This window comes from Onychostoma macrolepis, chromosome 11, assembly GCF_012432095.1.
Source record: "Onychostoma macrolepis isolate SWU-2019 chromosome 11, ASM1243209v1, whole genome shotgun sequence".
Classification (NCBI taxonomy): domain Eukaryota; kingdom Metazoa; phylum Chordata; class Actinopteri; order Cypriniformes; family Cyprinidae; genus Onychostoma; species Onychostoma macrolepis.
The window spans coordinates 18076198-18103240 of NC_081165.1; the positions used below are offsets into that span (position 1 = coordinate 18076198).

Consider the following 27043-nt stretch of genomic DNA (forward strand, 5'->3'; position numbering starts at 1 on the left):
GAGGTATGCACCTGCTTTCCTTTGCCAATAAACAAGGTGCAGTGCAAGCGTGTTCTACGTCAGCAACACCATGCGCATGCATCGTGACACTCTCTATAATGGTGCTAGGGTGACTTGTTGAATAAAGTAATTATTTTTGTATAAAATATAAAAGTATTCTCGTCTATTCTCGTCTGTGCTGTCTATGGAGGGTCAGAAAGCTCTAAAACTAAATTTGTGTTCCAAAGATGAACGAAGGTCTTACAGGTTTGGATCGACATGAGGGTGTGTAATTAATGACAGAATTTTCATTTTTGGCTGAACTGTCCTTTTAACAAGGAATGAAATAAAACAAAACAGATAGAAGCGAGGAAATTTAATCACACCTTTCAAGTACAAGGGGATGTTCTGAAACAGTAACTGTACATTACAAATACAAAGTCTCAATATAAAATTGAAAAGTGGCTCTGAATCAGGCATTTCATACAGAAACACCAATTCCAGTGATTATTGATACAATGAGTTCCAGCCAGGCCAGCCAATAAAATACATCATGTTATCTGAAGAGAAAACACCTCAAAGGTAACAGGAAAAATACAGAACAGTAAACATTTATCACGTTTTATGTAAAATACAAAATTGGTCTTTGTAAAACAGTACTTCTAATTTACATAATGATATTATTTCAAGTCTTGTTAGAAAGCCAAGGATTTTTTGCGTCCTTTAGATCTGACACACAACCCTATGGTTTTACTTTGGAAGCTACAATAACTGCGTGGTGAAATTATGATGATTTTAGCCAGCTGTACGTTATGGATGTAGCTGTGCATGGATGCATTTAACTGAACTCAACTTGATCAAAGAAAATTATGACAAATGATAATAACTACTCATAGAACGATCAGCAACTTGTTTCAGCAAAAATGTTTAAATACGGACAAAGCAAAAACTCTACACTTTACACCGATGGTGAGATATTTGAAGACAGGATATAAATTATTCTTGGCATTGGCATTTTTGGTGGCAGAACAGTTTCACTACTTCACAAACAAAAGGAAGATCAATGGAATATCTCTGCTCTGTAAATAATATACAGTTTGGCTAATATATCTCAATAGGCTGAACATATTGAGGACTTCACATATCTCTTCAATAATAAAAATCTCTTAACACATTTATTTTATATTCAAAGAAGACAAAAGAGAACGAGAAGGAGGTTAAGGCTAAATATATAATAAACTATATCTTCGTACTATTATAATGTCAATTAAAATATAATATACATCTACCAATTATACAATATTCATCAACAAATACACCCTTTTACTCTTCTGAGTTGCTTAAATTCATCTCGAAGTGTATCGTTCAACCTCTTCGGGTAGTGGCTTGTGAATTTACCCAATGTAAGAAAGCAACAATTCAATCCAAACGCAAAAAAGCTAAAACTTGGCTAGGCTTACTTGCACTTGGAAAGGTTTGAAGAGCACCCTCTTTTTTCTTGCTCCATCATACATGTCCGCACAGACAGAAGCTGCGTCACACATTGTCCAAGGACATATCTTGGATCTCACCATCAGTCCCTGGGAGATACTTGGCTTAAAGACGTAGAGAGAGGTCATCCCTTCCTTATGGACTGGAGGGGAGTCTAGGAGATGGGCATGAGCCCTGACTGTCAAAGCTTGCGGTACGAGTCTTCCACTGAAAAAGAGACAGAAAACAGAAAGAAAGAGAGGGAGATATGGAAATATTGAAATGAAAATGTACTTTTCCACTTTGGAAAATTTTAAGGACAGACATTCACCTCCTTCTCAGACTTCTTGGGCTCTACGAGCGGGTGCCAGTGAGCGATAGGTTTTCGAGGGTAAGCAAGCATCTCATTCCAGTGGTCTCTCCCAAGCCCCTCGGCATGGATCCCTACACGACAGACTCCAATGATCTCATTGTGTCCCACTCTATACACCGGGGGAATGAAGAATAGACTGTGAAGAGCATACACAACATAATATTTGTAGAGTGAAAATATCACACTCACAGATCATAGTCCATAACTGATATATGTAGGCTGACTTGATCCATATTCTCTGGGGGAATGTCAAAGATAATCGCCTCATTATAGGTTGGATTCAGTGTGTTCTTTTTTATGGAAGTTTTCTTCTTTTTCAAGCGTCTCCCGTCACAAATCAGTGACACCTTCACGTACGGATCTGCCGACAGAGCAGAGAGGTGTGACATTAATTTCTCGATGTATGTTTCTCCTTGTCTTTCAGGGTCTAAATATGTCTGACTAAAGGACTTGTAATGCGCTTGCTGGCAATGATAAATGTGACTGTCCAAATGTATAAACAGGAAGATGGAGCCGAGCAGAGATGCAAGAAAATAAAGACACATACAAATAAAGGACAGCCGCATACCTGAATAACCGGTAATATCCATGGCTTTGAGGTTCCTACATTTGATGACAGTAAGTGTGAGTCTCCCTGCAGTTGGCAAGTAGCAGAGAGAGAACATTATCTCTCCCAAATCCACACTCTCCTGCAGAGTCAAACAAAGACACTCAAAATCGAATACATCATGCTGGCATTACAAATAAATGACAATGTTTACTAACATAGTTATGTTAGTATTTCCAATGATGCGAGGGTAAAAAAATGACAGAGTCTTAATTCAGTACGCTACCATTCAAAAATTTGGGGACAATACAAATTTTTGTTTTTGAAAGAAATTTATATTATTATTTAACAAGGATGCATTAAATTGAATTACAGCGACAGTAAAGATATTTATAATATTAAAAAATATATCTATTTCAAATAAATGCTGTATTTTAATCTTCTACTCATTAAACAATCCTGAAAAAAAAAAAAAAAAAAAAAACGGTTTGGTAATTCCTACACTGGTAATAATAATTTTTCTTGAGCAACAAATCAGCATATTAGAATGATTTCTGAAGGAGTGACACTGCATACTGGAGTAATGGGTGCTGAAAATTCAGCTTTCCCATCACAGGAGTAAATTATAAATTAATATAGAAATGGATAGAAAATGTACTAAAAAAAATTACTCAAAAACCTTCAATAAACTCAATAAAAGAAAGATATTGAATGAGTGCATCACATATCCATAGGTCTTTCCCACACATTTAACCCATCTTGAGAGCTTTAGCCTTCAGCCTGTTAACTCAACTATACTGAGTTCAATGATCTCTAGTGTGTACTATAATCAGTCATGCGAATTCATATCTCATAAGTCAGAGCAGAACACATTACTGTACACTATACTGCTTTAAACAAGTTGGCAACTAAAAGACTCGTTCATAGAACTGCAGTTTGCATGGCTGATGTATCATATCATTATCACATGAATAATTGAATATATATATATATATATATATATATATATATATATATATGCTTTACTTTGTTTTACTGGGTTTAATATATTAAACTGTACAATATGTATATAATTTGGAGAAGCAGTAAATAGTTACAATAAACTCTGTCACGTTTAACTAGAAGCTGTTGCAGTTTTGACTCAATTGGTGCCTGAAAAGCTGCTTGGAAAAGTTCAATTTTAATGAAAGTGTCGGGTGGAACTGAAAGCATGCTGAACAGTGCTGTCAAACTGCTGCGGGTGAGTGATACAGAAGTTGAGTGCGTGTCTGAGAGCTTAGCCCTGGAGGACCCTAGGCAACTGCCTATACTGTCAATGCCAGAAACCCTCTCCTGAGTAGAAGAGATACAAACCTGGACCTTAAAACACTAGACTCACTAACATGCAGTCGTAAGAGGGACTGATGTCCTGATGCAACAAATGACCCCATATCAGGATGTGCACCACATTATTATGATGTATAAGTTGCTTAGAAAAGCAATTTGAGAAGTAGTCTGGCCTTACTGTGGAATTGCAGGGCACTGAGTATCTTTGCCTTAACCAGACACCAAAAAAATCTACAATTGGAAATAAATGCATCCGTTCACAATAAAAACCAAGTTAAATTATTAACTTGAAAATTAAAGTAAAAGTTAACCCCAAAATGACACTTCTGTCCTGGAAATTATGGATATTTTCTAATAAATTAGAAGGTATTTAAAAAATGAGGGTATGTCTCAGTGTTGTTTGTTCATACAATGATAGTAAAAGGGATCTAATTTTGTTTTCAACACAAATTTCTTTCATTATATGAATAAATATTGAGAAATATGAGTAAATAATGAGAGAAGTTTCAAATTTTGGGTGAACTATCCCTTTGAGATCATTGCAGACTCAGTATTGTCATATAATAAGGCAATAATTTTTGCCCTTAATGTTTTTAATACTTAATATATGTACATTGCACAATTTATCATGTTTGGTAATTACAGTTTCAAATGACCATATCACACCCCATAGGACACTATGTCTATGAATCATCTAATTATTCACTGTTTGTGTTTTCAGAGAAATACTCAATACAAGTGGATTCCTATATTAGAAAACCAAATCATTAGGATGGCATTAATGTGACATAAGCCACATTAATGTGATGAATCACCAGTGGGGTCTGGACTCACTAAGGAGTAGAGACGATAAATTTTCTTACGCTAGTGGCATACTGGATGTCCTTCCAGATAGATGTCTCCCGGGACAGGTCTGAAACTTCAAAAAGGTTTTCCAGTATCACCTCGCCAATCATGTCATGCCGCGAGAAGCGGTCAAAGTCAAAGACGCTCAAGTGGAGCTTTCTGGACCCCAGCTCCTCATATTGGACCGGAAACTGAAAGGTCTCGTCAAACGTGGGGTTGAGCGTCTTGCGGTGCACACGAGTTTGGAATTTACGCTTGCGGTCAGGGAGCAGGTAAATCTTGACGTAAGGATCGGAGCTGCCGCACAAATCCTTCGCGGGTAGGTCCAATGCCTTGAGGATGGTGACGAGGAGGAGCTCTCCCTCGTAATCGTACTTTAGGGAGAAGTTGATCTTGCCGCATGTTTTGGCAGAGCCGTTCTTAGATGACTCCTCAGCCTCCATCGTGCTCTGTTTGTAAAGTTCTGGTTGGATGCGGCCAAGAGAAGCAGCGGTGCAGGTGGGAAGGTCCTCCACGTCTAAAAATTCACTTCCGCGGTCCAGACTGGTGACATGGTGCATCTGCCTGGGAAGGTGTTTTTTGAAGGAACTGTGCCTGGCAAAACAAAATTTGGCTGCTGAATCATCTTGATCTGATGCACTGGTACTTTCACAAAAGACACACCAGGTGTTAATCTACATTTGAATTATAACCCACAATTGAATGCATGCAAATTGATGGTAATAATTCTGCATGTGCTGTAAGGTTCCTGCAAAAACTATTTTTCCTCTGGACGTAGCATGGTTTTTCCACCATTTGACCTTCTTTGAAGTCAATAAAACCCAGAGACCTACTTCAGGTCTAATGCTGTCTGACATTTACAAGATTTTCCAAGTAATAACATGATTAGGAATGACTGGAACTAACCTCATAATGGCTTTGTATATACAGTAAATCGTGATGACCTATATGAAGGTCTTTAGACACAAACATTTCTTCATTCTTCCAGAACACTGACCTGTTAGAGGAGGCCGGTTCGGTTGTTTGCCGTGAGATACGCGTACGTCTCAGCAGATGATCCTTCATGGACAGCTGCACGTCTGCAGGGATATCTGGCGACGTATGACTAATCTTCACTGCCGCCTCCAGAAAGTTCCCAGGATCCTTCAGCTTGTCTGCTGCCATAATGTCTCTGAGGGTTGGGTAGTAGTCACCGTGACCTTCTTCTCTGTGTTGGCCTCTCTCTGGCCGGGTGGGGGCAAGGGCGGTGGCGCTAGAGGAAAGCACTTTGCTGCGCCAGGGCACCCAGCACAGCTTCCAGGTGGCGACGCTGATGACACCCAGCAGGGCCAAACCACACACCACAAATACAAGCAGCAGGAGACTGAAGGAAATGTCTGGACAGAAGATACAAAATGGACAGAAGTGGACGTTTGAAAAAATGCACATAACAAATGTCCTTCTAGATAGATTTTCATCAACGTTTCAGTTACAAAATTATAAAGTGTGCTAAAACAAGTTCAAATGAGTGTATGTTGATCCAAGTAGTGTTTCTAAAAACTTTAAGATATACTAAATGCAAGCTGAAACTTATACTGCTGCAAATGTAACTCTATGAATTCATAAACATGCTGGAAAATGATGCAAAACATTACTGATAGCTTTTCAAAGACTACATGTCATTTTTGCAAATTCAACAAAACCTTCATCAGCTTTGATCAGTGGTTCTCAACATTTTTGACTCTATTGAACTATAAACTATAACTTTATATTTGACTTGAACATTTCGACTAGAAATAGAACTTAACATATATACTATAACTTATGTTTATACATACATAATTATGAAAATAATAATATATAAATAGTCAATATTATTAGCAGAAACTGGATGTGTAAATAGAAGTAAATTCACCACAATTTATTTTGTGATTACAGATGTTTCAAATGTATGTTCTCTAAAAAAAAGTTAACAGGTACTGAGGGGGGAAAAGATTTTTTAGTTTACTTCAACATAGCATATATTTTTTTAGCATTTTAATTAAGTTAGATTGTTAGAGTAGTTAAATTAATTATATTAATTTAAATTATTTTAAGTCAACCTACCTATGTACCCCGGCCTTCTGGATGAGCTACAGTAGATAAAATTGGGTGACAATTCAGCAGAATTTACAACAAAAATATAGAATAAATCACATGAAACCAAATGTTTACATTTGCAAGGTGTAAATAAAGATCATTTTCAGTGGTAACGCAGTATTGGTCTAAACGTGTAGGTAACCCTTTTATCAACCTCCTTAAAAGTCTTTCACAGTGGCCCTGGGCCAGCAGGCAAACCTTATTGTTGAGCCCTTCCATATAAAATCAGCAACAGCAAGCAGTTCTTTAAAATAAAATGAAAAAAGAGCTGCTTATACATCAAAGAGAACCTGTAGAGGTGCTATCAATGGCTTAGCCTCTTGTTGAATCACTGCAAAACTTGAAACAGCTTTCATTGGTTTACTAAAACAGCATATTTCAACTAATTATTTGTCTGTTTGCTTTAGCCTGTGGTGAAGGTAATTAAAACAAATGTCCTGATCATGCCATGACTGCTGCAGACTTCTCGTTCAATCATCACAGAGCACTCACATAAATATTAATCAGCAAATGCTGAGAAGACAAACTACAACATAGTTGTAGAAATGATCATTCAGTGTGATTGAGGCAGTCTGGTGAGGCTGTTTGCCTCTTTATAAGGAAGGCAATTGGTTCTTATGCCTTCGAAATGGGCCTCTTAATCCCTTAAATCTATAGTGTGAATATCACAAGGTAATGAGTTAATCGTCAGCCAACCAAAACTTCTCTGCACCGTTGGGTAGACAGTATTAACACTGAAGTTCAACCATCTTCCAGATGGAATTGCAAATGTGCTAAATGTAATTACAGACTTTTCATACAAGAAGAGCAGGTCATTGGTCAAATTCCTGCTTGATGGCAACAATTATATATCTGAGTGGATGAAAAAAATTCTGATCTAATGATTATTACAAATGCGTTGGAGTGCATGCCTCTCAGGGATGGAGCACTTGGCTGCCAACCAAGAAAACAAACAGGTGCAGCAACGACGTACGTTCTCATTTCAATCATACTCTCACAGTTATTTGCTTCTCCTACTAGGGGACTGTGGGAGCACATAAACAACTTGACAAAATAATTAATGTGCCAATAAATGTGGAAAACCAGCCTCTTGAGACTTTGTGTCAAAAGAAATTCTAAAATGTACACCACATGCTAGTTGGAGCTTCAAATGTAATAATTTGTCGCTTAATTTCAGATGTGTCATTTCTCATTTCTGTACACTCATAACAGAGCAAATGCACCCGAGACAATCAGTCTGCATAGTTGATTGCTCTTGTATCTGGGTATTGTCTTTAAGAAGAAAAATAAACAACAAGACCAATGTTCTCATTATCAGGACTTAAAATCAGTACCACGATTATTATCATTTATAGTTTTTCTTTTAATGCAATAATGCTATCAGTTCTGTTAAGATAAACTACAAAATTCCACTAAATGTTATGTAATGCTGTAATTGGTTTTGAACTATTTAAAATGCACAAATCAAAATAATGATTTTAACTGCCAAGTTAAAGGAAAAGTTAACCAAATAATTTAAATTCGCAAAAAAATTGACTCGCCCTCAGACATCCAAGATGAAGTTGAGTTTGTTTCTTCATCAGAACAGATCTGGAGAAATAAAGCATCACTTGATCACCAATAGATTCTCTTCAGTGAATGGGTGCCGTCAAAATAAAAGTTCAAACTGCTGATAAAAACACCAAAATAATTCACAAGTAATTCACACACCTCCAGTCTATCAGTTAAAGTCTGTTTGTAAGAAACACACCCATCATTAAGGCATTTTAACTTTAAACCTTCACTTCTGGCCATAATCCATTATAACGGTTCCTCCTGTGAAAGTCTATCTCCTGTTGTCTTCTCACATTAAAATCAACATATCTGTTTAGAGCATATTTTTGAATTTATTACAAACACACAGCTTTTGGTTTCACAGGATATTAAATGAGTCAAGCTACCATCAGCTGTTTGGACTCTGATTCTGATGGCACCCATTCACTACAGAGTATTAAGCTGTGAGCAAGTGATGTAATGCTAAATTCCTCCAAATCTGTGCTGATGAAAGAAACAAACTTGGACAGCCTGCGGGTAAGTCGATCTTCATTTCTTTAAAATTTTAAATTTTGGGGTAAACTATTACTTTAACTGCCCAGTTTTACTCTTCTGCATTTAGTGTGAATTAAGCATCATTTAAAATTTTAAAACAGTGCTTTAACCATCACAAAACAATAATGATATAAAGTCCATAAGTGGCCTGACTTGGACCCTTATCAGATAAGGCACGCAGATAAGACATGTATTAGCCTGTCAGACAGCTAGACTCTTTTCTGCCGCAAATGAAATATTAATGGGTGTGATGCAAGGTTACACAACCATTACAGTGTTTATGCTTTGACAGCTTCACCTCACACAAGCCGGAGTGCATTAACAAGAACCAACTGCAATCTGCAAAGGCCTTCAAGTCTTTACGAATGATCCTGTTTACATGCAGAAGCAAAAAGACAAACATAACAGTACTGAATTCTTCTCAGCATTCCTATGGCAATTTGAACAAGTGTACATAGCACTGAACCAGTGTTGCAGGCATTCGTGACTGTAAATACTGAGTGGGGTTCTGTTTGGAAGGAGACATTTTACTTCTTGTTGAGCTTCATAATAGCAATTACAAGGTGACTTGTCTACACTGAAAAAGCATGTTGAATTTAAATGGTTTATTCATGAACACTGATTCCACATGAATCAAGTTTCACAAACATAACTTCACCAAATCCAATTATGGATTGATGTTATTATAAAGTGACACAATTAAGTAGTCTCAAATTGATTTTATATGGTTTCCTGACAGGATGAAGTTATTCGATTAAATTTTTTTCACTTAATTAGCCTATAATATTGTAATAGCTAATTAAGGAATTATTAGCTATCGATAGCACATATATTAGAATGCAAAATGCTAATTAAATGCTTACTGAGTCGAAGCAAAAGCTACAATCTTCACCACAATGGTAACCCAGTGTAAATAAAGCAGTTTAAATCACAACAAGATGGAACACAGAGCACTAATTAACTAACTAACTAACTAATAAAGAAATAAATGTTATTTTTAACATTTTAACTCTCCCCATTAAGTCCCATTCAAAGCATGCTGAGAACTACACTGGAGTCTAGTAGACTGCTTTCAATTACTATAATTCTCTTAATGTGAAATCACGTTTAAAGAGAACACAATTTTGTTGTGTATATCACAAGTAATACATTGCAAAATCTGTTTTCCTTTTTTTGTGAGTGTGTATAAATAGAGTCTAATTTTATCAAGTGGTATTATTATTTAACCAGCTGAGGCTGAAACAAATCCAGTGAAACATTTCCTGTGACCAATAAATCTAATTAAGGCTTGTTTGGTACCAGTGGCGGACAGCAACCAAAGCCCCGGGTTTTTTTTTTAAACTTCTCTTCAAGTGTCTTCAAATCTAACCTGGTATCCATAGAAACCTGTCCATTAGACATATCCCACTCCCTATTTTAACTCTGCTACTTGAGATGTAAGGGTTCACCATTGTTGATGGTGTTGCTGTCACTGCTGCAAAACTGCAAACCAGAGCTTTATTTTGCTTTCATCTGTCATGGTTTGTTAGAAATCCCTTATTCAGTTATCCTTCAAACCTTCATGCAATCATAAAAATAGTGCTGAACATGTTTGTCCAGTTAGTTTCAGTTACAGTAGCTTTGTGATATAATAGTGGCCGTATTTCTATCAAATACTGCTCTGTTCAGCCATGAGATTAAATAGAAAAACTGATGACATTATATTTGATGAGGTAAAGCGAATCATATATTATAGCAGGACTACATGCTAAAAATCTGGGATTTTAAATAACTGCATCTAAGAAACTATTGCATTTCTTATTTCAGAAAAATAAACCCATTCAATTATTTTCTTTATTGATTTGCCATATAAAGTAAATCAAATTCAATGAGAAAAGAGATTTATATAGGCCTAACACTTCCTTTCAAGCTCTAAGACTCTATGTAAGCTCCATCAAATACTACTGTGCCCTATCAAAGCTCTGGAGGGGAGAGGGTGAAATCCAGTTAAATGTGCTCCTGCTATTAGCTTGCAGCCATTCACAAGTCCCTATGGTATACGGTTGTGACAGCTGTGGTCAGGGCCAGCAAAAAGAACATAAGGCTATAGCCCACTTTAATGAATAGAACGGCATGCTTGTCATCGGCACTCGAAACACAGGCCTAATACAGATACAAAGCACTTTAATAAAGCGGCTCAAAAGTGCTTCATTAAAATCACACTATTTATAGTTGTGCCGGTATGTTGCGATGATTTGCTCTTTTTAATCATTTATTTCATTCACTGCAGGACCAAGTATTCCCTGCATGAACAAACTGCAGGGTGAATTGATGCCAGTAATAAGTTCTTATGTCCTGCAGATAAGCTGGTAGTCTTTATAGAGCTCGAAATAACACTGAACACTTGCATTATTCGTGGGGTAAGGTTTAAAAAAGTGAAAACTCCTGAAGCAGAGTGAATTAAATAAAAATAACTGCTGTTAATATTTCCCTCTGCTCCTGCAACTGTGGCCATGTTGACAACATGGGAAAGTCCTCATCTTTCATGCTCTACTCTAGCCGCAGTTTGCAGACAAGCAATTACTCTGATTGCTGAGCGGTAATGGCCATAGGTTAACCTACGATTACCTCTCTCTATTGTAATTCCAGTGCCCCTAGTGCATAAAACTAATTTCAACCGTACAGTTATCGGTCTTATGTTATGTCTGTGTTGAGCCCTTGGACTACAGCCACCTACATTGATTAAACCGTTCCACATTATTGCAATTCATGCAATCAATGATTATGTTATTGCGACAAAATGGCTATACTTTTCCATTAATTAAAATTCATCTATAAGAAAAAATTATGATCATATAACCACATACTCTTTATTTGGATGTAAGATTGCTAAATATATGACTTTATTCTTCTGTATTATTTATTTGAAAGTTACAGTTGATTCCAGACTGCTAACTTTTTGACATTTAGAATAACAGCAATGGGATGTTTTACTGTTCAGCAGGACCGTGTTCTGTATTCCAGACCAGACTAAGTGAACAGCGGGGAGAGTTGTGTGATTTTGCCTGAAGCAAGGAGCGGGTTTTTTGAAAGTCGAAGTGCATGTGTTTTCTTTTGCTGCAGGATCGCTCGAAGCAGGGTTTCTCTTGCTCCAAGATTGCTTCAAGCGGGGTTTCTCCCAGAGCGGAGTGATTGCTGGGACAGCTGCTGATGCTCCATTCACATACTCTTTTCCATACAGGCGGCCAGACTGTGCATTGCTTAGCGACATGCAAAATATGATGCTATGGCTTATTTTGGAACTATTTTCATTGGTAGAGATAAAGGAATTTCATTAATAATAATGATAAAAATAATGCAAAATAGAAGGTAAATAATATTTAGCTTTCATAGAGGGTAAGGGTATCGCAATACGGCCTTTGGTGAGATGCAATGCTAGAGTGTAAATCATAGGAGTATATTTCGTAGATACCTTTTATTTCACTTATTCTGTTATTTAAGCAACCCATGCATTAAAGACACGAAATGGAAGTAATCACAGATCTTTTCTTCTGTATTGTGATGTACATTTGTGTGAAACAGACTATCAAAAATTTTAAAACTTAAGGCAGGGCATGGTTCTATTTATTGTTTTTTTAATTGGATGGAGACAGATCTGAATGCAAGCTTGCAGTTGATTATAAGAAAGTTGCAAGTTTATGAGGACTAAATGATTGGAGAAGATTGGCATATGGCATCAGAGAGAAGTGTGTCATTTTTCAGAAAGACTGAGTTATGACATTTCGACTAAATTGAAAGGTCAAGAAAAATGTTAAATACATAAATAAATAAATAAATGTGATCACAATCACAATAAGTTTTGCATTTAGAAAATGAATTTCTATCTCATGCTGACTTTAACGAATTGGGGGAGGGCTGTTGATAAAATGTGTGTAACTCAATTTATTTTTCATTGTTTTTTGAAGTCCTAAAATAAAAATGATAAATCTGAATGCAACTAGAGGAACAATTTGTGAGGAAAACTTTAAAGAGAGCTATTGAACTTCAGCTCAGTTAAACTTTATAACCATTTAGCAAAGTCATAAGCCGTGATGCTGGATTTAAAAAAATACTCTTAGTAATTAGGCAAAGAAGGAAAATCTCACTGCAGCTTTAACAAGTTATTAGCATGTTCCTCGCCTTCATTGCACCCCACAGGCTGATGTGTGTTCACCACAGAACAGAGAAGAAGGAAGTGCGAACTGAGAATGCGTATAAATACAGCTCATTACATGCAAAACTCAAAAGCATTGTTTTCACCCCAAAGGCCACATGCATCGGATACAATTCAGGATGGTGTCTTTTCCAGATAAGCAAAATAAATCACATCATGTGCCACTTAGGAAGTGCCATCCCCTTCCTTTAGGTTGAAACTGGGCTAGATTAGCATTTGTTGTGCAGGCAAAAGGGGAGTGTGAGCTAGAGATAAGGCGAGAGAAGAGCTAGCTTACTGGTCTTGATGGACACGGCCAGTCATTCACAGAATAGACTGAAGTGAGTGGCCAATGCCTGTATTTGGCTACACAAATACCCTTAAATCTTTCTGTCAGCCAGTTCTGAAGGGCAACAACAAGGGTCCCATGAAAGGTGAACTGAGGCATTTACGATAAGCATTTGAGGATGACAGTATGGGGTGGCACAGGAGTAGCCATAGCTTCAGTTGGTTACAGCTTTAAGCCTAAAGGTAAAAACTGTCTCTAAGTGTTCCATCAAACACAGTGTACTTCGTGCAAGAGAAAGAGAAATGAACATAAGATGCTAGCAGCTTTCAACAAAATCTCACACAGGTCTTAACAAAACATATTGAGGTTGGCCATATAGTTCGACCAAGTCATTAGTGCTGTACTGATGACACAGCGCTATTACTATAAAAATACAACCCTGTCAGCAAAAAGTTAACCAATATTATGCATCCATTATCGGTAAAGCTGATAATAAAACCCTGCTACATAGTTTGACAACAGAAATACAGCTGTCTTATAATTCAAGTGGTTAAATGTGTTATTTGACAGGTTTTCTAGCGCTAACATCAAAAGATGTCTCAAGTAGGTCACAACAAATAAAACATAAATATCATTACTAACAATTTCATCAAGCAATCACTGTAGCTCCTGTATCTCTTGCTAGTGCATTGAAAGCAATCGCTGCTGAGTTGCATCTTTCTTTCCAAGATGGTCTGCCCTAAACACATTTTGGTTATTTTTCCCCATTGCCACTTGTATTATTGCACAGGCAGCATCGTCATTATCACCTAAAGGTTGGGACAGTGAGTCAGTGTAATACTAAGGGATGATAAGCAATGCACCGCAGCCTGTTGTAGCCAGATCTTTCATTTGCCTACATTGCAGCTTTGGGAGATGCAGCTGACAACAATGCTTTAACACTATCACCTCCAGTGTGATCAACTGCCAATGCAGGAAGAGGCTCTGGACGACCTGCTCAGAGGAACAGTGATAGACCAAACTGCCACTGCACCAGGAAGCAGGTCACTGCACTTGCTGTACCCACATTTACTCACACACATTACTCACAAACATACAGAACAAAAGCATGCTGTGTGGATGATAATGTTTGTGCTGTGTTTACACACTACTGTATATTCATCCTTCCTTCTTTCAGCACCCCATTCACTGGATCTGCATACACGCTCTGTGGTTGAATGAACATACAACTGGTATAAAATGTAAGCTGCTGCCCAAAGCAGCCCAAGGGCACCACCAACACCATCTTTTCACTGCCATATGTTTAATATGCTCAAAGCTAAAGCACCGAGATGCTATTGTGAGATCAATACAACACTGTATAAAAGATATCAACCTTTGTACTTGGGTCATAAAGGCTTTTCCTGGGACGAAACAGCCACAGATGGTGCCTATTAAGAGGTACTAAAAACTAGATTAGAAGAAAATTACATAAAAGTCTTCCACCCCCTCCCAAAGTTACCTTTTATGCAGATTTATTTCTTAATTAGTCTATTATTCATGAAACAGGGCAGGCTAAACTCAAGGGAGCTTCAAAAGGTGTTAACGCAAATCAGATGAACACCTGCATGAAAATGCTATCAATGTTGCAGGAACTTTCGAATCTTAAATTAAACAGATACAACGAACAAAATGATAATATATATTGAAATATGGCATTTAAGCATACAAATGTTCTTCAAGTAAAAATATATATAATGCGTCTTTGTAGGTAATGCGGTTCCGTCAAAGCACGGATACTAAAAAAAAATGCCCTCCCAACTTTATTGGTAACACAAATATATACATGAATTCTTACCCCTAAGCGTTTTCCTTGTCTCTCACTTCTGGTATTCCCACTTAAACTCGCTTTCCTGCAGTTTTTTGAGACCCCCTGCCTCAAAACAGCTCCTGTCTTTCCGCAAGCTCGCTCAGAATGAGCTCTCCACAGCAGCGCGCACGGGACCGCGTTTCTATGGCACCGCGAGGAAGCCAGCCTTTGCTCAGCGCGAGAGATGCTGTATTGTAATTGTCAAGAGGTGCCACACACACACACACGTTTGTTTTTGTGAAAAGTGGGGACGTCCCATAGGCGTAATGGTTTTCATACTGTACAAACTGTATGTGCAATTGCCCTACACCAACCCTACACCTAAACCTACCCCTTACAGGAAACTTTGTGCTATTTCAGATTTTCAATACACTCCATTCTGTGTGATTTAAATGCGTTTTGAAAAGTGGGGACATGGGGTAATGTCCTGAAAAGTCACCTTCTCCTTGTAATACCCGTCATACCCTTGTCATTATACAAATTGATGTCCTCATTTGTCACAAAAACGCGCGCGCACACACACACACACTTTCGCCAACTGCTTCAAAAACATTAGCTTAGGCAACAAAAATAATTTATTTATTAAGTTAAAGTAAAAATAAATAAATATAAATAAATAAAACGTTAACCTGTTACCTTATAGAAATTATATTAATGTATGCTATAATTGTATTAAATTTAGGCTGCTGTAAGCGATCACAAAATAACTTTTTAAATTAAAATGCATCACCATATCATTGATGGTGAAAATCTATATGTGACCCTGGAGCACAAAGCCAGTCTTAAGTAGCATGGGTAGCCTATCTTTATAGCAAAAGCCAAAAATACATTGTATGGGTCAAAATTATCGATTTTTCTTTTATGCCAAAAATCGTAAGTTATTAAGTAATATTAAGTAAAGATCATGTTCCATGAAGATATTTTGCAAATTTCCTAAAGTAAATATATCAAAACTTAGATTAAACTGAATAGTAATATGCATAGCTAAGAACTTAATTTGCCAACTTTAATGGAGATTTTCTCAATATTTAGATTTTTTTGTACCCTCAGATTGCAGATTTTCAAATAGTTGTATCTCTGCCAAATATTGTCCTATCCTAACAAACCATACATCAGTAAAACGCTTATTTATTCATAATATTCATAAATGACCCTTATGTCTGGTTTTGTGGTCCAGGGTCACACATTATATGCAACAAGACATATTAACCTTTTTATATTTACCTACATTTACAATCAAATATAGGCTAGTAGAGATTTTTAAAAATACATCGTAGATACTTAATTTTCTTCTTATTTCAGTTATGTACATTACAGCACATTTTACAGTATGTTCTTCTATTAATGATTTATTATTAATAATAATATAAAACTATAATATTATTAATAATATAGAAAATGTGTTTTATAGAAAATACACAGGCAACAAAATGCCATGCAGTACTTGTAATGCTGTCACTGAATTTTGTTTAATAGTGGCTTTCAGCTGTCAAAGTTTTTAGTTTAAAAGGATTTTTTGTACTAATAGCTGATATTGTTATATATGTGCTAAATTGCTATTATTTAAAAAGTTTTAAACTCATGGAAAACTCCAAATGTTTCATTTATAATGAAGAACGGGTGATGAAAAAAGTATGCATGTTAATTAAAAGCCTCATGAATTTCAAAAAATACTGACAAGAAAGGCTTAGTGGTTATTTTCGATTAAAATGATGAAAAGGCAGGAAGGGTAATTATAAAAGACCTAAAAGGTTCAACTTTGAAATGCAATGAATCATGCAGAAGACTGCATTGTCAAGCTCCAAAATGAAAAAAAAAAAAAAAAAAAAAAAGTATTATAACAGTGGTGCACTTTATTTCAAGTCATATGATAGTTTTGCGTGAAGACCATGAACTCGTATTGGTTATTTTTGTGAAACTTTCATGTCATTTCAGAGCTTGCCAACCCCAGTCCTAATTTACTTAAAAATGGCTGCCAAGATATTATTTAAAAAAAAAAAAAAAAAAAAAATTCCTTTAATTTTAATCATGAATCCATGCAGGATCCAGGTCTGAATGTGTTATATGCTCAGTGATGCATGCATGGCTGCATTAACAAGCTCCTCTGTCTTACAAGCCCTGTGTGTATTGTTCTTACATTTATGTGGTTTGCTTCTACTTCTCCAGCTGCGATGTCACGGTTCCCCCTAGCCGACTTCTAGACAGATTAACATCAGTGATCTTGTAGCTGCATTGGGAGGGGGATGTGCTCTTGGATAGAGGGAAGGGTGGGTGAGCAGCCCTGGACTTTCATCTCTGCTTTTCTCAAAGGCAGTTAAGCTACACAGAATACTCCATGCGCACACTTTACTAAAACATACCAAAACCGCTCATAAGAACTTCAAGAGATAATCTGATGTAGACGCTTTTGAGTGGCCCACAGATATTTGCCATTTCATAAATATTATCTAAAGATTTCCACCAGTCTTCCAATGGTGCAGTGCTATTTTCCACTTGGAGCATATTTCAGTGTATTTTAAGCATGATACAGCACATCTTTTATTAAACACACAATTTGTTTAGTGGTAATTGTGGCTTTGTTATGTTTTGTATGAAAACACGAATCAGGATTTTAGATTTCAACATATGGGCTTTTAGAAAAGGATGCTAATGACGGCAGAGAGAAGGCTGGGGTTTGAATGAGGAGCCTCTGGAGGGTTCGGTCAAAAGCGCAGGTCTGTTTTAATTTCCATCTCCTGTCTCCTGTACAACAAGGCTTATTCTAATGTAAATCATGTGGTAATTATGTGCGCTCTCAATCACAAGGGCTAGGTTTTTCGCAGTGCAGACTGATTTTGCAAACTAAAAGAGTGAAGCATGTGGGTTTAATTGGTAATTTATTCTCTGGACATGAGGATGTACTATAAGGCAGCTATCAGTTATTGAGCTAGAGTGGTAATGATAGCAAAAAATAAAAAACAATCATTTATGTACTATCATTCCTATATAATTGTAAGAAAAGTCACAATTACCTTTTTTCTTTCATGCTACAGACAAGAATCCAATTAACTTACTGTACGGACAAAACATTCAAATCATATCTTCTGTTGTGTTCAGTAGAAGAAATAAAGACATACAGACGAATAGATTCAATTATTCAATATCATCGCATTAAATTAACAAAACTCATGTAAATCATCAATACATGTAAAGTAAAGGATTCAAAGCGTGTTGAGGGGTGGGCAAATCTTGAAATCACTTAAACCTTATTAAAGGTGGAGAAAGGGAACAATTCTTGATCATTCTTTTGTATGTATATATATATATAATTATACTAATGATGTATAAAGATGTATTATTGCGTGTTACTCAAGTATCTCTGTTCCTTTGTTCAGTCCTGATAACTCAACCATGTTTGAAATCAGTATTCACAAGCTTTGTATAATGATTCTGCCAGGCATGATGAATTTGCCTTTTGTCCTATTTTGCAATACAGAGTCAATGTGTATGAATTTACGTGTGCTTGCAATACATGTTGACACACATGAAAAGAAATGCTTACGACTCAAATTTGCCTTTATACTACAAAAATCTCACCCTCTACATGCACGCAGAGAGTGTGACCTCTGTGCAAAGCAGTTCATGTGGAACTGCTGAATAAAAACTGGAAAAATGGTGGATAAGCAGGTGAGTAAAAGGTCTGGAAGAAACTTAATTAAAAAAACTTGAGATAAACTTGTGGCCTATGCATAAATATTAAAGAATAGATGAGAAAATGAGGTAAAATGGTCATTGCTGTCATTGTATAAATCATTTTTTGTTGTTGACGTGCGCATTTTCCAATGTGTACATTAGAAGCAGCCCTAATTTGTGTTTCTTTTCATTTTCATGACTTTTTAAAAAAAAAATTAAAAACACACTTACATTTCTCACATTTAGATTCACCATAATATGAAGTACATTTTATGGTTATACCCTATATTCAGACTAATTAACATAATTAACATAAAATTTTTATTTTTGCATCTTTAGCTGCAACTATCGTGAGGTGTGACATCAAAGTAAAAAGACAGGAATAAAGTCAGAATACGCAGATATCTGAATTTAATATCTGAATGTCTGTCAATGTAGACATACAGAATTACAGTATTCAAAAAGTGCATCATTCACATTTAACAGCAGGAGCTAATGGGAAACCAAAAGCAGTGCAAATGGTACAGTAAGCCATATCTCATGTGATACATAATTATTCGGTTTTTATACTACCTTGTTTGACCAAATCAAACCTATGGTGTTGCATGTTATATGCTTGTTAGAGTTACTTTGAAGTCTTAGCATTTGGCTAAGATTACACTGATGAAATTATGTAGAAAGATGTGGGAGTCAGAGCCTTCACTGATCTAATGAATTATCATAAATGTATGGCAGCAGATGAGTTTATGAACCTATCAGCTTGCCTTGGAACCACTGCAAGATTGATTGTACCTCTGACCTCTCATGAATATTGGTCTCAATGGTATTTTGTATTTGCCGCTGAGTAATCAGCTTTATGAGCTGAAAAATTGTATGTACTATTCCCAGGTGGTGATAACAGTTTACTCCTCTCTGTTGCCAAGAATAAAAAAACACTCTATAGCCCCTGGGTGTTTGTATATTTAACTTTATTTATGTGTACTTTATTTATTTTTCACTCTATTGTAGGTTGAAGTGCAGAGCTCATTGACCAATCAAATACATTTATTCATTTTGAAGAAACTATTACAGCAAAATCCTTACAGTACCAAACCCATCAGTGTTTTTTTACTGAACAACTTGGACTGTAAAGACATTTATAAGATTTATATTTAGATATATAAATTCCACAAAAATATGATCTGCTTTCATAATAATAAAAATGTTTCTTGAGCATCAAACATATTTCTAAAACAGAAAAAAGTTTTTTAAATAGTAATAATATTTCACAGTATATACATACACTGTTTATGTTATGTTAATCTTTATGTGCAAAACATTTTAATCATGAATTATACACCTTGTGTGCGCATTCTGCCATGTGACCAGATTCTCCATAACATAAGGAATATCATGAGAATATAAACACATAGCACGCACATCATACAATACCCAGCAGTTGTGCAAGCCGAACACTGCACTAAATACTGAAAATGCTGTTGAATTTCTTTTTGTTGAGAGGCTTGCCTCTGAGAGGCAATAGAACTGTCAGAATCCACTTCTTTTCGCAGGGCTTGTCAACGGCTGCATGCATGGCTTGTTAACCTCGGCCCATGCTACTGAACAGAGAACAAATTTAACACAATCAGGGATGAAATGTCACAGTCACCCATAACAGGCAGACCCTGGAAATTAGATTTTAGAAATGAGTCCATTTGGATGTTGCTCTCTGCCTAAACCCCCTGAATCCCCTCCATGTCCCGCTACAGGGCGGCCTGTGATTCAATTTTCCTTTGTTATAGTCAGGCTCATTTTCAGTAGCTTTCTTTTTTTTGTCCGCTCTCATCTTTTAAGATGGTCACTGCTTAAATGTCTTGATTCCTAGAAGTGATGCAGATGGGGATGGACATCAGAGATCAATGTCCTTTGCATTGTCTCTAAACACTCTAGTATTTTATTCTCAATGGCCTCAACCTAGAGGTTTATGCATGAAAGAAAGCAAGGGCGGATTTGAGTAATGCAGCATTTTAGGGATAGTTTAGCCAAAAATGTAAATTCTGTCATCTACTTTACATAATCTATTCTCATGTCGCTTCAAAATCATTTAACAAACTGTGATTGTGTGATGATATCTTGGCTTATCTTTCAATAAAAAAAAAGCTGTCAAGCACCAACAACCATACCGTAAACGTATCATAAAAGTGGTCCTTACAACTCATATATACTATATTCCAAGTCTTCTTAAGCCAATAAAAAGCATAGTATCATTCGGAAATTTAAGTCAACGTTTGTTTAAAATCATTCATCTGGCATGTTTATTGTACAATACATAAAGAGTAGCAATATCCAATTTGTGAATTTTGGGTCTGATCTTTTCATGAATCTGTTAATCCAGTTCACAAAACCTGGCTAAGGGTTTTAGAAAACACTAAATCAGGGAACTGTGTTGGTAACAATGGAACTTGCAACCATATTTGGCTAATAATGCTTTTGGTAAACGTACTTCTTTTCACAAGCTCTTTTATATTATAGCACAAGTGTCATATAGATTACTTTTACAATCATTTTATGATCCTTTTGCATCTTTTTAGAAGCTTATAACACATTTAAGATGAATAGATGATGACAGAATTTTCATTTCTGGAAGATCTCTGTAATTAAAGGAGCATTTTTGAGCTCTGACACATACGCTCTGATGCCAGAGTGAAATTTTTGAAGTTGAGAGACAAGGTTGAAATGCTAAATTGCTTCTCACGTTTATTTCACTAGACACTGGGTGTCTGCAAGTATAAATTCACATTATTCATACTTAAGTTGATGGCACCGGCAAACTCCCAGCAGATTTTGCTATTATAAGAATAAGCTTAGTGCAAGTGAGAATGCTTAAGGCCTATATAGAAAAATGACAAAGGATGTAATTTTGGCTGTGCCTAGTCTACACCTGTTCAGTAATTAACAAAGTCTATAAAGGTATGGTCACAAATTAGTTTGGCACACAGCACTGGGGTATGCTAAATTATTTAATCAGACCTCACAGAACTTCACCGGCACACAGGAATTCCCCATTGGGTTACTGAGAATTAACTCCCCCGGTAGATATTTTACACACACACAGCCACAAAAACTCTGCATCTATCTTGCTCCTTCTTCAGCAGGGAGGAGAACACATAGACAGAGTGTGTATACTATCTTACCTGCTGGTCTGATGTCTACTCGCTGTTTTATTTATTTATGTCCACATAATGCGGTAGCTGCAGCAGTAGGTCTAGAATGGAGCGGTTGGCTCGCTGCAGTGGAGCCTGGTGTGCTAAACTACTCTTTAGTGGCGAATTGTAAAGTTCTGCTCAATGTGCTATAGAAATAGGAGGAGAGACGCCACTTTGTAATGTGACCAGCATTCTGCATGGTTTCTCTTCATCTTTTTCAAAACTAGTGGAAAGAAATGAGGTCCCCAATCCACATGCCCTCTACTGCGTAACCGTTATACCCAGTCATATCCCTCTCGTCATGTTTGAAAGGAAATGTAATTGATTTAACCTTGAGGGCAATAGAAATGGGGTGTGAAAGATGGTCATACCTAACATATGCCATCATCTTGTGCTTGAGTGGCATTATATTGACTTTGAACGTCTTAAATTCTCCTAACTCAGCACTCCTTTTATACAAGCTGGTCAATAAAATTAATGCTTGAGAATGAATGATGGAATGAATACACTTGTAGCTTTGGTTCTGACCTTGCATTGGCAGAACTATTAAAACACTATTAAGATCTTTTTTTTTTTCTTTTTTTTTTTTTGATAAATAGAGTATTTGTTAACATAAAAGTCATAACTGAAATGTAAACAAAATTGTCCTGGATTTTCTAGGTCAGTGGGTAAATGCATTGAATAGCTGGAAAATATTAAGCATGATCTTCGCAGATAACTGCAAATTTATGTTTGAACCTCAGAGCATAGAATTACGTACAAACCCGATTCCAAAGAAGTTGGGACACTGTACAAATTGTGAATAAAAACAGAATGCAATGATGTGGAAGTTTCAAACTGAGAAAATGTATCATTTTAAGGGAAAAATAAGTTGATTTAAATTTCATGGCATCAACACATCTCAAAAAAGTTGGGACAAGGCCATGTTTACCACTGTGTGGCATCCCCTCTTCTTTTTATAACAGTCTGCAAACGTCTGGGGACTGAGGAGACAAGTTGCTCAAGTTTAGGAATAGGAATGTTGTCCCATTCTTGTCTAATACAGGCTTCTAGTTGCTCAACTGTCTTAGGTCTTCTTTGTCGCGTCTTCCTCTTTATGAAGCGCCAAATGTTTTCTATGGGTGAAAGATCTGGACTGCAGGCTGGCCATTTCAGTACCCGGATCCTTCTACGCAGTCATGATGTTGTAATTGATGCAATATGTGGTCTGGCATTGTCATGTTGGAAAATGCAAGGTCTTCCCTGAAAGAGACGACGTCTGGATGGGAGCATATGTTGTTCTAGAACTTGGATATACCTTTCAGCAATGATGGTGCCTTTCCAGATGTGTAAGCTGCCCATGCCACACGCACTCATGCAACCCCATACCATCAGAGGTGCAGGCTTCTGAACGGAGTGCTGATAACAACTTGGGTTGTCCTTGTCCTCTTTAGTCCAGATGACATGGCGTCCCAGTTTTCCAAAAAGAACTTCAAATTTTGATTCGTCTGACCACAGAACAGTTTTCCACTTTGCCACAGTCCATTTTAAATGAGCCTTGGCCCAGAGAAAACGCCTGCGCTTCTGGATCATGTTTAGATATGGCTTCTTTTTTAACCTATAGAGTTTTAGCCGGCAACGGCGAATGGCACGGTGGATTGTGTTCACCGACAATGTTTTCTGGAAGTATTCCTGAGCCCATGTTGTGATTTCCATTACAGTAGCATTCCTGTATGTGATGCAGTGCCGTCTAAGGGCCCGAAGATCACGGGCATCCAGTATGGTTTTCCGGCCTTGACCCTTACGCACAGAGATTGTTCCAGATTCTCTGAATCTTTGGATGATATTATGCACTGTAGATGATGATAACTTCAAACTCTTTGCAATTATTCTCTGAGAAACTCCTTTCTGATATTGCTCCACTATTTTTGGTGGAGGGATGTGGGAAATGGGGGAATTGGTGATCCTCTTCCCATCTTGACTTCTGAGAGACACTGCCACTCTGAGAGGCTCTTTTTATACCCAATCATGTTGCCAATTGACCTAATAAGTTGCAAATTGGTCCTCCAGCTGTTCCTTATATGTACATTTAACTTTTCCGGCCTCTTATTGCTACCTGTCCCAACTTTTTTGGAATATGTAGCTCTCATGAAATCCAAAATGAGCCAATATTTGGCATGGCATTTCAAAATGTCTCACTTTCAACATTTGATATGTTATCTATATTCTATTGTGAATCAAATATAAGTTTATGAGATTTGTAAATTATTGCATTCCTTTTTTATTCACAATTTGTACAGTGTCCCAACTTTTTTGGAATCGGGTTTGTATAATGATACTAAATTAACAGATAATTTTGATGTAAATGTAATCTAAACAAATAACAACTGTAATTCTTACGATATGTTAGCGGTCTATGTTTCATTGACTAAAAAGATCCAACTCATTTGAGCTGCTTATGAATCAGGGAGCGCACTACTTGGCCATGATAATTCATTCACTGTCTGTGTTGCTGATTCGTTTCGTATACTAACGACTACGCAAAACAATAAAAACAACAAATTTCATCGCTTCATTGCCACAGTACTCACAGTAATGAAATGAAAACACCCGGAGATGAATCCTATATTAGATAAATTTATAAAGTATTTTCTAAAGTGGTGGGTATATAGATAGTGGGCCTATAGATACAGGTAAGACATTGCTTAGTAGCTCCATTACAAAGATGGCCTAAAGTGTTTTTATAAGAGCATAAAGTGTCATGCAGGCTTGAAAGCATCCAGGCCCGTGTACACATTCTTTGAGACAAAGTGAAATATAGAAAGATTCTTTGAAGTGTGGGAGGCAAACCTGAATTATTAAACAAACTGCTTTTTTGTTACGTTTAGATCTGACATCTTTGAAATATTCATTCATGAGAAAACCGAGGCATGACATCAACACAAGCATTCCATGAATTCCTAATAAAAAGTGATGCTCTTTACTACAGTGCAGCTGCTGTAACACATGCTCTTCCACTTGAGATCTATTCAAGAGGGATGTTGGACAATTGCTTCAGACAATTAGCAACAAACTGCAGAGTGCTGATCAGTGCCCTCCTCTGTTATGTTCTCAGTGCTGCTCTATCGTGTTGGGTTTTGGCATTGCATGAGTGCTGCACCACCTGGCTCTCCTGATGCATGACCTTTGCTTTTTGGCAGGCTGGGTGCAGCTCTCGCCATGGGGTTGCGGAGGCCAGCAGCAGTCCTCCATTCATCTAGTATTACTGCCTGTGGACTGCAGGTTCCAGAGCCTCCCTCTACCGCTAGTCAAGTCAGCAGGCATCTCCCCTTCACACACTCAGCGCTTCCGTCCTAATTAGAGCTCAATCATTATGACTTTATGACATTATGAGCGTTTTTTTTATTTTTTTAGCTGTAGCATTACTCATGGAAAAAGTAGTACAGAGAATTGGTTTTGCGATTTTTAAATTGGACATCAAGTGGCAATCCAAAGCAGTACGAAGTCTAATGGGTATTTAATAGAGGTTATTTTCTCTTTTTTTGAGTAGTTGTCTTTTTATGGTTGTCCATGGTTTTCAGCATGTTTGTGTTGGAATCTGACTCGTTTGGCTAGCTTTTTAGTGTCAAAATATGATTTGATTGGATACATGTTTTTGACATCAGCAACAAGTAATATGGAGCATTTTCGGAAAGTCTACTCTGTAATAATATATAATTTGATATTCTGTAATGTTCATGGGGGTTTTGTAAGAAAATGAATAAAAAAACAAAGTTGAAAAAAAAATATATGGAGCATTTTCTCTTATTTAAGTTTATTTATTGTGCTGTGTTAACTATTGACAATTATGTGACTTGTAATTTAGATTTATATAATATAAAAAAAAAAAATCTGTGACACACCAGTTGAGAACTAATATAGTACTGTATGTCAGTGATTGTATTATGTGTCGGTTGCTGTAGTTGCACCTAAAGTAGCAATAATACATGTAAAATATAGGCAGATTTGCACTGGATTACAGGTTAGAGATTGTGGATTATGTATTATGCTTCCCCCAATTTATAAATGTCAGTTTAAAGTGACTTTAAGAGCTGGCATTAGTGCTTTTCTGTGGCGTCAGTGATTCATGTTTATTTGTGGATAATACACAGTGGCATTCACTATCCCAGTGGTCGGGGACATGATGCAGGTCAGGGCCTGCAGTGGTTTATTTGATTTCTCCCGTGACAGAAACTCAGAGTGACAATTAGATTCTGCGTCTTCCTCCATGGCAGTTCGCCAGATCGGGAATTCATTATAATTTGTATTGCTTTAGACATTCCTATCACCTGCCAACTCAGAGATATCACAGCTGCTTCGATCTTGTGTCCAGAATTCAATTTCATGTCAATTTTACCTTGCGTGACTGCCGTGAACCTGTAGTCTGGAGTAGTGTGTTGTAAGACACTCGCATCCATCTTTCTATGGAGCACATCAATGAAATTTCTCCAACCGAAGCTTAATTGTGCACTTGTCATTAGACAGGGGGGAAAAGGAGGTGCCACAGTTACAAATGATCTAAATCGCCAAAGACTAGCATCCTTAATTTAGAGGAGAACAACATCAAACACAAGCAGGCTCATTAGGCAAATAAAAAAGTGCCAGGTAACTAATGGCAATTCATTATTTATACAGAACTTAAGGAAAAGTCTGTTAGCTTGGTTTTAATCGCAGAAAGTGGGCATATCTAAAAGGTCACCATCCTTTGAAGTCCTACCTCACTTTCGCACATAAACATAAGCACGTCCTCCACCCACGTCACCCCCAACAAACAAGCTTCCCATCAAACACCGCAGGAAACTTACCTGTGCTGGAGATGTTGGGGTTTTCATTGGTCAGAAGCATGAGGAAATCCTGACAGGTTTCCAGGTTCAGGAGAGGGCTGTCATCCAGGCAGAGGTCAACGATGAGGGCCACTGCCTTCTCACAGAACATGTCCTGGTCCTCGGTGGCGATGGCACTCATTCTGTGAGCCCAAATCCCAAGTGTTCTGTCCGTTTATCATCTAGGACGAGGAGGAGTAGACAAACGATGGTCGTAGCACATCAAAAATAGATGCAACTACTTCTAGGTCCCTTTCTGTAACTCTTGGATGTTCGCATGCGGGCGTGT

The 27043-nt window shown here is 37.0% G+C and overlaps 1 protein-coding gene across 1 annotated transcript; it reads right to left on the minus strand.

Moving 5' to 3' along the window:
- Positions 1-340: 340 nt before the first annotated feature.
- Positions 341-27043, minus strand: syt6b (synaptotagmin VIb). The gene is made up of 7 exons (XM_058790948.1): positions 26737-27043; positions 5539-5917; positions 4559-5135; positions 2391-2511; positions 2012-2183; positions 1781-1931; positions 341-1677 (listed from the first exon to the last, which is right to left on the minus strand). Exons 1-7 carry the CDS (start codon positions 26894-26896, stop codon positions 1606-1608), a joined length of 1632 nt encoding a protein of 543 aa, XP_058646931.1. The 5' UTR covers positions 26897-27043; the 3' UTR covers positions 341-1605.